General features: G+C 28.5%; 1 protein-coding gene across 5 annotated transcripts in view; it reads right to left on the reverse strand.

The window, feature by feature from the left end:
- The window catches only part of LOC110615482 (MADS-box transcription factor 23), a 21,705-nt gene extending 16,378 nt beyond the window's left edge, over positions 1-5,327 (reverse strand). For 4 of the 5 annotated variants that reach the window (XM_043956992.1, XM_021757333.2, XM_021757332.2 and 1 more), the window contains exons 1-2: positions 5,161-5,327; positions 4,828-5,044 (exon numbers count right to left, since the gene is read on the reverse strand). In XM_043956992.1, coding sequence (XP_043812927.1) covers positions 4,828-5,009 — 182 coding nt within the window. In that variant the 5' untranslated portion in view covers positions 5,010-5,044; positions 5,161-5,327. The remainder of the gene's footprint in view (positions 1-4,827; positions 5,045-5,160) is intronic. The other variant, XM_021757331.2, reaches the window with a different exon arrangement.
- Between the last annotated feature and the right edge of the window lie 8,913 nt (positions 5,328-14,240).

Here is a 14,240-nt window from a genome sequence, read left to right on the forward strand (position 1 = left end):
TTAAGAATATTAGTAACGTCATATATATGTATATGTAGTTTAATAGTATAGGTTACCTTTTACTGCAAGTATTCATAATTTAATGTTATCATTTACTTTTCTTTTTTATTTTTTTAATATAACTTCACATAAGTACATTAAATTTATATGATTATATCTGTATAACATATTTTTACTTATTAATTATATATGAATCTTTTAATTTAACTATATAATTGAGAAATGTACAAAAGAAATATGATATTTTTATTAAGAGCTATATATATATAATATATTTTTTAATATTAATAACATGCCTATCATTATTGTTAATTTGACGTCAAAAATTTGAGATTATTTTTACCATTTTAAGTAATATACATATATATAAGAATGTGATAATTTTATATGTAACTGATTATAAATAGAATCAGAATCCAACTAGAATTGAGGAAAAAGAGAAGCAGACATTTTATTTTAATTAGCGAGGAAATCAATCGTTTCATTTCAAGATCACATCAATAACATATAGATCACAATTTGCATTAGTATGTTGGAATTATCTGATTGTTATCAATCTAACTCTATTTTGCAAGGTGGCCCACCGTCAACAACGATTAAAAGTTCTTATGAGTATCATCTACGGAGATTGTGCTGCATTCAACCAAAAATCACCGGATAAGATGCAATGCCCCACATAATATGCCTTGTGTCACTAATGGTTCAAAACAATTACCAACCCAGAATATTCAAAGGATGCATGAGTAGGAAAAAGACAAAGCAAGCAGAGTTCAAAGAAAATTGAAAATCCATGCGTATATTTTAAGTACTATAGTAATTCTAGTCCCTATGTGTTAAAAGTTGCCTCTTCCATGTATGTTAACAAAATGGATTTTCTAAAAGCTAAACATAGTCCGGTTACTTCCAAAACCTAACTCAAAAGAAGAGAAATGCTCAAGATTTTATAAGAAGTATATTATCTCTATATCAAATCTATGTAGTTCAACACACACTCAGAACCAAATGAAGCATAAAAATTTGTGGAAGGCTAAACATTAAATAGAAACTATGATACTATTTTAAGAAAATTGATCATGTTTAATTCACCTAAAAAATTAATCAAAAAATTAATAATGTTTAATTCATTTAAAAAATTAATTTAGATAAAAAAATATTTAAAATTTTATAAAGAGCACATTAGTTTTATCCCACGTAAATGGAGAATTGAACTGTATAATTTATTTATAATTATCACTTTTCTGCCATGTTTAAATTAATTGTGTGATCCTCTATTTAACTTTAAGAAATAAGTATTTATATGAAGTATATTTGTTCATCAAAATAAATCATCACGCTACCTAACTTATTGGTGTATGAACTGTTACTTGCTATATTTATCCCTTGTAATAACTTATAGATGGATTTTGTTTTTGTATATATATATATCATAAAATTCATCATTGTGTTGGTTTCTTTAAGTATATATGTTTCAAAACAGTTGATACATTTTGAAAGAGTACTAGTTACGTAGTTTAACTTAATAATTTCACTAGAATAACGAGTATAATTTCCCTACAAACGCAACAGTTAAATAACCAGAAATAGATAAAGCAACTTGCCATCACATCACATGGCCCTCTCCAAATAATAACAATTAAAATTCTTGTCACCGCTTGTGATCAGAACTTGCACTGAACATTGCCAACGTCATCACTTGAAAGTTGGCATTTAAGTATTTTAATAGTTCCCTCTTATGGCAAGCTCCGTACTAGTTATGAAGCACAAAAGCCTGTTTCATGCCCCTATTCCGATACTTATTTTCCTTATCTTCCCATATAATATTTGTCATCGGATGGTGCATCTTTGCAAGGACAAGAAACTGTGTCCCACCTATTAAACAATTGTAGGAACTGGGTCTGATGTGGTTGCATGTTCTAGCCATGGCATTGTATAAGCAAAGGTTTTATTATTACAAGAGGATAACGCTTCTCCATATTAAATGAATAAAGCACTGCATTTGGAAGATAACGGGACCATTTTTGCTCCTTTATCTATGACGACTCAGCTGACTCGTTTGAGGCAGTCAATCCAGAAAGAGGGTACATAGCCACGTGGTCTAAGACCAAACCCATCCCTCTCATCTCCAACCCCCGAGGCTGATATGACACGATATCATGACTGGGAGACTCTCATTTAGTCCAAAAAAAAAGATTAATTATTTCGGGCTTGTCTTAGGAGGGGCAATGATTTTGACACCACTTGACATTTAACTAGTGCTATATTGCAATCCCTATATTTCGTGCTTTTAAATGCATTATAAAATGTAAAAGCAGAAACCAATAATTCAATCTACTGTTAAGAAGGTAAAAATTAAAGGGAGAACACAGTTACTTCACTTCATTGTAGTCTTTTAACTTGTATGCTAACCAATTTAGAGTCTAAGGCTATGGAATTTTAGGCGGAAATATGATTTTTTTTTTTCTCTTTTTTGGCCTTTCGTCCCTTTTGGAAAGTAAAGAGATACCTAGCCTATGAATTAGATCATCCTCGGATTTTCCATATTTTTGTGGAAGCCGCAATATTCTAATTATGTAAAGATCTAAAGATTTTCTTTAAAATTTTTCATCAGTAGTGTATTTTTATATCACTTCATGTATATTGAAATTAATTTTTTTTTTAATAATTTTAAAGAATTATTTCACTTCCATTATATTTAAAATAATTATATGATGTCAAAACGCTACTGTATAAAAAAGGAAATTCTATTTTTATTTTTTATTTTTATTTTATTTAGTATGTGAGGTGACAAGACTAAAGATGGGACATTCAAAGCTGAATTGTAATGTATTCAATTCAGATCCATGAATTGTATTTGAACATATGATTCATGTTTACTCCTCATCAAATGCTCTCTTTTTAATTTAACCCGGATAGTTGTTGTTTTTACCTCTCTTTTTTTTTATCTTATCCAATTCTTCAAATTCTTCGAAAAAAAAAATTCAAATTCAGTTCACCGCCAGCCAATAAAAAATAAGTATGTTCACTCATCTCTCTCATTTATTTTTCTTTAATTTAATAAATATAGATTTTTGAAAATCTATTAATAGATAATGTGTTCATTTAGAGTACATTTTTACACTTATTTGTGATAGTCTTTGTTGTTTTTCATGAGATTTATTGATTTTTCCACAATGGAAGTTTTAAGGTTTCTTATGTATTTTATCTTCTTAAGGTAAATAGAATTATCATTAATAATCATACTAGCACCACTTGAAGGATCTAACATTGTAATTAATAAGTTCAAGAAAAGAAACTACATATTCTAGCATATATATTAGCTCCATTCACCACCTTTCTCCCCTTTACAATTGATAAACTCCAACCCCACAGTATTTCATCCAGTGCTAATCACGAGCAACACTTGAACTATTGTAAAAACTACCAGAAAATTTTTAAATCGTGGCACTAGACCCTAAGTTGCCTATCATTCTAGTTTTTTTATTTCTTTAAATTCATGACAAACAATTTCACAGTAGAATGTTCGGATGTTAGTTCTTAAAATATATTTCTAGGAAGTCAATAAAGGGGACGTATATATTTTCAAGATTTTGATATTTAATGCCTATATATGAATATATGAAATGGAGATGATATTCTTTGTAATGTCAAGACAAATCGTAAAATTTCGCAGTCGGGTACAAAAACCAAAAAATTCCTATTTTGCAGTTTACTAGGGCCGTACAAAAATGGAAGAGATTTCTACACATTTATTAATCATTGTGCTTCCTTCCCCTAGCCAAAATCTTCAGATATTAGTAATATTACTAAAATAGATATTCGTCATATCTCTATCAAAATGTAGCATATTCCTACAGTCTTTACCCGCAGAATGGCTAGGTCTAAATTCAGCAAGAAACAAACTTGAAAAGCTACCTAAACCGTCAGAAAGATTTGCTTAGGCTTATTGAAGGATCCGGGATAAAAGCGTTAAGCAACGAACATTCGGATGGACAAAAATGCTCATGTTCAAGAACTAAAATACTTGGATAAAAATAAAACTGCAGCCTACTATGGATCTATGAATAGTTCTGAGATTAGTATAATCCACAATAAGTTGTTGACTATAACAAATTGAAGAAGTGAAAAGACTGCTCAGGAGTTAGAATATGCATAAAGCAGTGACAGTGAATACATAATCAATTTCGATAGAATTGTTGGGAAATGCAGCAATGCTTTATAGAACTCAAATTTGAAACCTCCAAGCTTACGAAACTCATCAACCGAAGAATCTACTGGTGATATCTGGCTAGCTAGCCGCTGACAAATGAACTAATCAATGCCCGTAAATTCCAGAATGTTGGACTCCATCTCTATATATATATCATGACGAAAAGTTCCCACCTAAAAATATCTTCTACTATGTATGATCTACCATTTGAAAGTTTAAATTATCCTAAACATATAATTATCCAAAATGCTCACTCTCCTAAACTCTCTTCCCCTTAAACATATAGGGGAAAAAAGATGAAAAGTAGATAAATATCAAATAATAATCACCGACATAAGATAAGCATCCATGCATAAGCAAAGCAAATTAAAGTGACGCCCACGATCTTTTGGATAATTAATCATGAAATTATCCGAATCAGAATTTGCGTCATAAAATCACAATCCATATATATGATGGATTCTGCGTGCAATTAACCACATCAATAGGTAAAAGAATATAAGATTAATAAGAAATGAAAATATGTGAACAGCAAAAATCATCTACACAAATCTGATCAGCTAAATCAATGATATAGCAGCGATAACTGAAGATATTGATGATAAGATCATTAGAATGACCTGGTGCTGGAGAAATCGTAAAGCTTCCCGGTGCTAGAGAAGATTATGACTCCAACTTCCGCATCACACAGGATCGCAAGCTCCTTCGCTTTTTTCAACAGTCCATTTCTTCTCTTCGAGAACGTCACTTGCCTGCTCGTCGAATTGTCAATCCTCCTTATCGCTATCTTTCCTCTCCCCATTCCGAATCACAGTCCCTCAGCAAAGAGTTTTCCTACTAACCAAACAGAAAGAAGAAAAAAAGAGGAAGATCGATCGAACTCCTAGTTAACATTAGAAAATAATTAGAAAAATTTATACATATATTAAGGAAAAAAGAAAAGGAAGCTGTACCTGAAGAGGAAAGAGGAGAGAGGAGGTGAGCGAAGGGCTTAATGGAGACAAAGATGGGTTTCAGAGACGTCGTTTTGGGGAGATGAGATGCTGTAGGTGGTAAGATTTCTAAAGATACATCAGCAAACAAGCTATATAAGGAAAGCGTATGTGAGGAAGCGAAAAACCGCTGTTTCTTAACAAAAACCGCTTAGTGGTTTTTCAATTTTTTAAGATCGCATTGTCCAGTAAGAAGCCAGAATACATAATTCCTTTTTATTAGATCACAGCGCCGTCCCCCGTATAGATGGTTGACGCGTGTGGTATTCGGAATCGTATACCGTAGTTCCTATTTTTGGAATATTTCCTTATTTGTTTTTTTTTTTTAAAAAAGAAAAATTAAAGCTACAGGCTTATCCACAGTACAATCAGTCCTATCCTTCTTTTTTCTAGTGAATAGAAACTTTATATTTATAAATACCCATTGTGCATCCTAATGACCCAAAAAGTGGGGTATTGGTTAAGGTTTTAGGAGTGCGGCTAAAGTGACAGGGAGTCTGATACTCTCTCTGTTCTTCCCTTATATGTCATTTTTAGAGATTTTTTTTTTAATCCTATATCAGTCTCGTTTTATAATTTCAATATTTTATTAAATCACAAGTAATGAAATATTTTTTAAAAAATTAATTAAATTCATCATATTTATATAAACATTTTAACAGAATAGTAATATAGGATTTTTAATCTTTACAAAATTAGTATATTTATTAAATACATGTATACAAATTTTAAATAATAAAAAAAAAAAAGCACTTCCAGGCTTAGCCTGATGGTAAGTGCATCCGGTTAAACCTGATAGATCTCAGGTTCGAATTCCCATCCCCATTTCAAAAAAATAATAATAAAAAAAAAAACAGAGGGAGTATTATATAATAGAGAATGCCAACTCACTGCCTTCATCTGTTGCTTTATAGTTTTGCCTAATTATATTTCTTCTGGGGATTAAAAAGATAATGGTGCTCCAGCTATGTTGTTAATTAATAATATCAACTTGCTAATTTAATATGATTAAGACTAAGCTTGTATTATTTAAACAAATTGATCTCTAAAGTCTTTTAAGGCAAACAAACATGTTAAGCTATGAATGCATTTAATTGATTTGTTAATTATATATTCACGTGTTTCATGGAGATTATGTATAATTAAATTCATCTATCGGCGTTGATTATTTGAATTTGTATAAATCACACATAGGATTAGTTAAGAAATTTTAGTTTCGTGTTCTCTGAAATGAAATGCTTTGAATGTTTTCTCAAAATTTTCATCTAATTGTATTTTTATTATAAAGTTTTAAATAGTCACTAGTGGATAAATATTTAAATTTCGCTATAAAATATAAAAAAAAAATTTCAACATCGTAATTTTTGTAGCGACTGAATGGAAAATTTTAATTTTATTACTAATTCATAACTATTATTAAGTTAAAATTCTATGATTACTGGAGTTAGATTACTTCCCCTCCCCTCTTCAAATGCCTATAAAAAAATAATTATAATTAATTATTACTCATTCAATCATTCAAATCCTATATTTGCTAGAAATGATTTTCTATTTAATTGCGAAAAAACAATGATGTAATCAATGGAAATAAAAAATTTTTGACATTATTTTTCCAGCAATACGAGTAATATTGCTGAAACATAAAAATATAATATATATATATATATAAAAGTGTAGAAACTAATAAAAATTTCATTTACAATAATTATATTTTTATTATAAAATATCTATGACTATAATTTTATATTAGTAACGTATAATAATTTTTGTATTATTATCTTTATCTTATAACAATAATTTTTTTATTTTAATAATAAAATTTTTTCCTTTTAATTCAAACAAATCATAAACATGTAAGCGTAATAGTCAGAGGTGGAGGGAAGGTATGGCAAGGGGCACGTGCCGTATCGGCGATCGGAAAATGCTTTGAAGGGGATGAAAGTACCGTAGTGGCGCAGCCAGTGGTGCCGCAGCGGCGCAGCCGGTGTCCTACCAAAGAAAAGCTCCTGACTCCGCCACTGATAATAACAAATGATTAAAAGTCGTATAAACATATGATCCAAATTATATATCTTTTAATTGTATTTGAAGGATTATATATATATATATTCCAATTAAAAAATGGATTTTTGCTCTATTTACTTAGGATTTTAATTATGGGATTAAGCTTTCATTTATTCGACGAAAAATATTTTTTTATATTTTTTACATTTAAATATTTAAAAATTTAGTTAATAAAAAATATTTTTCTTCAATTTTATAAATAAATTTTAAAGAAAAAATTTATTTTTTCACATTTTAATTGTTTTATTAAAATTTTTTAATTTTTATCAATTATACTAATTTTAAAGTTTTGTTTTAAATATAACCAATCAATTAATTTTAATCTAAATTAGTCAATATTAATATTTTAATATTTATTATAATAAAAATTTAAAATATATATATATATAATATACTAAATAAACTAAATAAAAATAGTTTATCATCGTGTATTATTTATATTAGTACGATTCAACTCTATTTTAATATTTTTAATAATTATATTTTTTAAGTAAAGCATGTATTAATTGATGGTTGTAATTTTTCTCAATCTTCTAAAAAATACTTAAATATAAATATTTTAAATAATGTACATACAGCTTGTGCATTTAAGTATTAGTTAAAATTTCTTTAGCATGATACTAACTCTTATTTAGTTATATAGATTTATTATTATTAAAATTATTATAGTTATTGCAGTAAATAATAAAAAAATACAGATATAAAATATAATAAATAATTAACGATGTAATTACTATCACCTTTTTAAAAGAATATAAAAAAATAAATAAAAATATTAAATACATTTTTATATAAATCTACTTTGATATTTTTTTATTACTATGCAAATTAACTTTTTCTATAAAATTATTGTTTAACTAAAACTCAAAAAAATATTTCATATTTTATAAATATTAGTTATATATGTTCACTTAAATTAAAAAAATTAATTTCACAGAAAATAAAAATTATCTTCAATATTTATTTCAATCAAATATTATTTATTAATAATTTCCACTTCACATGGAGAAGAATTTTCCTTCACTTATAAGTGCCCTTGGGTAGTGGGCCACGTGGAGGATGGAAAGTGAAGAAATGCAGAGGCAGATGAGAAAAGATATTTCCTTCCATTATTGCTTTTAAGGTTTCCAAATTAGGAAAATTTGTGGACATATCTCCAAGAATATTTCCAACCATTGACGTGTTCTCTGATGCCTTTCAAAATGGTCTGATCTAATATTATGTGATCTCTCTATAATTTTTTCGTTTTTTATCTTCTGATTTCTGACATTCCAAGTTCCAAGTTTTGCAGTGTCACCCATACTATACAAACCCACCTGAAAATAAGCTTATCTTTCTGAAAGATCGCTCTTCGCCCAGTAAAGAAATCTTAAAAAGCATGCACTCGACCAAAAAGAAACCTGCCATCCCAACTCAGGTGCATAACGGTAATATTTTATTAGAAACCTTTTTTTTTAATTTCATTTATTATGAATTTAAAATTTAAAATATAAATATTTATTGCTTTCACGATTGATGGATCCACCAAAAATTAAAGTACCTTTCAATAAATATTTACTTAAAAAAAAATCTCAAATCACTCATTTCAATACTAGTTGATAATGTGCCTTACTAACTATCTTTCTTCACCAAAAGTTACATGGTTTTTTTGAAAACCCTAAAATTGCACATTTAAGAGAATAGAGTTTGATTAAATATAACATGAATTTTCACTTGTTTATTCCCTAGTGAGGACATTGAACTTGAACAAAGGAGAAGGATGATTGATGTGTCGAAGAAAGAGAAGCGAACAAAACATAATTCTAAGGATTCTTGCCAACCTAGACCGAGACTCTCCATCACTCACAGATGTATATAATTTTCACTATTTTATTGAGGTTGCATGGTGATCTGCAAAATCCTCCAAACGCATGGGAGCTCTGCGAGCAGGTGTCAATATTTGATTGAGTGACATGCACGTGAAGATTACTAACCTTGGATTAGCCAATCGAGGGAGGAAAGGCGCTCTTCTTGCACGCCTTTGTCAGAGAAGAGTTTTAGAACAATGACAGCCACCTTAATTTGGATCGCTTGCAGTCAAAATAACTTTTTGAATCGTAGCTGTAAGTTATCTTTTTCGGTTATGCTTTTTTAGGGTTAGCAATATATAACCGTTAATAGTCGATCGAGTTTAAGAGTTACAAGCTAATATTGTAAAGAAAAATAAATTAACCAGCCAATTATTATAACGGATAACCCACAAACTGCAAAATAACTCCTCCATCTTATGCTTATATTTTTAAATAATTGAATTAAAAAGTATAACTAATACAGCTAAAGTAATATGTTTTGTTTAGTTTTTTAATATATTTTCACTTTATCTTATTCTTTTAAAATTAAATAACTTATTATTAAATTATTCTAATTAAAAGTTTATTTTTAATTCATATTAAATAGATACACGCAATTAAATTAATAAATAATTTACCATCTAAAGGATAAGGAGGAATTAAAAAAGAATAAGAGAACTATTGTATATTAAATTTGTCTCCCGTGACTACACTTATCATTAACCTTGAAATATGATAAACATTATAGAGAATCCTATGATATATATAAAATTTATGAGAAATGTTTGTGAAAATATAATAATTAGAAATTAATTAAGAGAAATAATAATGCTTGATATAATAAATATTATTTATATAATAAAATAAAGAATGTTAAGCAATTATTTATAAAAAAATATTATTAATATTTCTCATATACATGCACAGTGTAGTGCTTGGAGATGTATATTTAAAGAGAAAACAGAAGCCATGTCTAGGGTTTGGTGTTGCCTGATTCAAATTGACCTTGCCCACGTGAAAGCAAATGAAAGCAACCAATGAGGTTGAAGAGTTGTTGGAAAGAAAACCATGGGCACTTGGGTATTAGCAAAACCAGTAATCAAGGACGACACTGAATAAAATAACATAAATTTTTGTATAAATTATACTGTATTTATTTAATGAAGAAGAAGAAGCTTTGTACCTCTACCTAAACAATCAAGTAGGACAAGTGTCAATCATCAATTAAATGATACAAATTGTGTAGACCAAGAAAATTAAAGTTAACATGATCTTCTGCATTATTTAAATGGGAAATTTCAAGGTGGATAATGTTACTTTATTTAGATAAATTAATTAAATAATTTCTGATCTCGGTGGAAATTACTTCTTCTTTATGATGGGTTTTTATTTTATTTTATTCTATTTTGTATTCTTTGATGAAAGTGCAAAGTAAGCTTTTTCATTATTATTATTATTATATATGTGAGACTGCAATTTAAATTCGAGATTGAAGAGTTTTGAAAATGATTTTAAGTTGAGATTAATGGCCAAAACCCTTTCCTTTATCAGAAAGGAGATTTCACAACCTCCAGTTTCAGACTTTGTTACATTAAATTGTAGAAAGTACCTTGCTGTTAGGAGAGGTTGGTTGAAGATAATTGTAGACAGTGATAGGGATGATCATTTGGTGGATTCGATTTAAAATCGAATCGAATTGAATAAATTAAAACTGAAATTTTAATATTTATGAAAACTAAATCAAATTGATTTTGGTCAGAAATCAAATCGAATCGAATTGGTCTGATTTGATTCGATTCGATTCGATTCGATTTGATCAGTTTCCATTTTTAATAATTTTTTTATTTTTTATACTTTATTTTTAATATTTTAAAATTTAATTAAAATATTTTAATTTTAATATAATTTAATTTCTCTATATTATTAAAAATAACATATTATTATCACTAATCGGTTCGATTTGATTTTTTTTATTTTTTCTGACCAAAACTGAACCGAACCGAAATAACTGAAATTTCTGAAATTAAAAACCGAACCGAATTGAATAAAAAACTTAATCAAACTTTAAAATTAATTCGATTCGATTTGTTTTTTCGATTTAAATCGAATATTGCTCACCCCTAAACAGTGGTTCAGCTATAGTATTGTAGTGGCACCTCCTCCCGATCATCATTTCAAATTAAGTTGCTAATTCTTTAAAACTTGTGAAATGTTGTTCATATTTTAGTTTATCTTTTGTTAAAAAGAAATGGGACTGCTCAGGTACTTAGAAAAAAAGTTCATTTGAGATGATTTCTTTATACTACGCTTTTATTCTCAAATGAACTTTGTAACCTCCTCCTTAATGAGATAAATGCTTTAGTAAAAATTATCTTTCATTAAAAAAAAAGAGAGTTGTGGCCCTTTTAGTCGACGGTTAATATTCCTTGTATAACATGGCTGGCTACACCCACCATGCTCTCTTTTAGGTGCTTAATCAGCCCAATCACTTAAGTTTTTGTCCGAACAAACAAATTACTTGCGCTAATTTTCTGTTCACTCAACCATCTTTTGTTATTGTAGGATTTCACTCAACCATCTTGTTAGAAAAATAAAATTTTTTATCAACATGAATTATGATTAAAAAAAAAAGTAATAATAATTAAAAAAAATAAATATCTTTTATTTTCTTTACAGTAAAACATAAAATTGTTTGTCTTGATCTTAGTTGAGTTGTCGCAAATCACACACTGTTTAAGTATCCGATTTCTAACGATATTCACACAAAATGACAATAAAAAAATTTTAGAATCGTTCTAAAAGATTGAGAAGGGAAGAGGTTTTGAGTGACAACTCTCTATTTTTTCTACAAATTCTGGAGGCTCTCAAGAGAGTTTCTGCCAGTTATTGCACAAAATCATAATTTTCTGTTCACTCAACCATCTTTTGTTATTGTAGGATTTCACTCAACCATCTTGTTAGAAAAATAAAATTTTTTATCAACATGAATTATGATTAAAAAAAAGTAATAATAATTTAAAAAAATAAATATCTTTTATTTTCTTTACAGTAAAACATAAAATTGTTTGTTTTGATCTTAGTTGAGTTGTCGCAAATCACACACTGTTTAAGTATCCGATTTCTAACGATATTCACACAAAATGACAATTAAAAAATTTTAGAATCGTTCTAAAAGATTGAGAAGGGAAGAGGTTTTGAGTGCCAACTCTCTATTTTTTCTACAAATTCTGGAGGCTCTCAAGAGAGTTTCTGCCGGTTATCGCACAAAATCTCATAATATATCTTTTTATATTAAAATCCCAAGGTTTAGTATAATAGTATTTGTTTATTTGTTTAACTAATTAAATAAATAAATTACAATTATAATTCAGAACTTTAATAAATAAATCATATAAATGTCAATTTATATGCAATTAAGTTCTACTTGATTTAACTTCTTATTTTATTTTCTCATACAATTCTTTATGTGTGTGACCTATTAGATTTCAAATATACTGACAATAAATATAATTAACTAATTAATTAATTTGAAGGTGAAAAATATTGTCTAGCAATATGTCAAAACTACCCAAATATTCGAATATTAAAAGTTGTTTGACTTAACTTTTCAGTATATGGTTTGTCAATATAATTAATATCTCTTCATCATAAATGTCCCGATTTAATATTTGGTGCCTGGAATATGTCTGCAATATTAAATCAAATTACTTCTCATTTATTAACTATTGACCGATTAAATGAAATTTTAAATCTCATTTGCTTATTTCATTCTACCTTGTACAAGGATTTTATGATCAATGCTAATAGGTAACAAATAGGATATTTCTAATTTAACTTAGGGCAATGAATCCTATCTCAAAATACCTTCGTAACAGTTCCTAATATATCCAATTCATCCCTATTTGTTACTCATAAACCAAGTAACGTATAAGATGAATCAAAATAAAAAAGTTCCTATATAAGATTATTTATTGATTTCAAGTCAAAAAAATAACTTACACAACTATCATTTGAGTAACCCATAAACACAGAATATTTTCCATATGGATTTCTCAGGCGAATCAGTTCAATATACTTATTCATAAAATAAGCACCTATATATTAGTTATAGATATCTCATATATCTTAACCTATAAAATCAGTTGCTTCCTCTAAAAGAAAAGAACATAATATGTATCAGTCTCAACAGCTCTAATCATTATCCAATCATGATAAGAACATTGACCATGAATAGCTAGAGACATTACTTAAATACAATATGAATCTCACAATTATATCCATATTATAATTTCTTTTGCACAGTAATATAGTCTCATGGATTTTATCTTTACTCGAGATTTAATTAAATTAATACTAAAGATAAATAACGGTCTTTATAAAAATTTATTTAAATACTTAAAATACATGAATAATAATATTTGACTACAACCAACAGATTGGTTGTAGGGCATATTACTAACAATCTCCCACTTACACTAAAGTCAATCACCCATATGACTTATCACATAAGTATAAATGTGATAATTATGTTTCTATTATAATAATGCCTTAGTAAGAGAATCTTTAAGATTCTTATTAGTGAAACTCGCTATATCTCTCTTTAATCATTTGGAATCGCCTAAGTATATACTTGGATCTTTAATGAGCCTTTGATTCCTGTAACAACCCGGAAACCGGTACCCCTCAGTAATGGTCCGAACCATCACTGGCACTAGGATCCAGATCGGCTTAAGGCCGCCGGGACCCGTAGTTAGCCAACTATACTCTCTGTGTACCTGATAAATCCCATACATGATACAAAGATACTCAACAATCCTGTAAAACTCTATAGGCTTAACTACTGCAACTCAGATCTGACAATCTGAAATGGCCCTCAGGGCCTATACCAGGGACTACTATCTGCTGTGGGTTAAGGGTTTGAAACCCTTTTACTCTGTGATACATCCCACTGGTATCTCATCGAAGCTAGACATTAAGCCTAACTCACACATTTCTCATCAAGAAACATAAAACAGGATTCATGTACAATGGATTAATCATACATCACACTATAGCAATTATACTAGGGAAAGCACAAGTCTATCCAGTATATGCCTGTAATGACCCCAAAATGGACCGTCACCGGCGCTAGGATTCAGGTCGGCTTAA

Source organism: Manihot esculenta, chromosome 5 (assembly GCF_001659605.2).
Source record: "Manihot esculenta cultivar AM560-2 chromosome 5, M.esculenta_v8, whole genome shotgun sequence".
NCBI classification, from domain to species: Eukaryota; Viridiplantae; Streptophyta; class Magnoliopsida; order Malpighiales; family Euphorbiaceae; genus Manihot; species Manihot esculenta.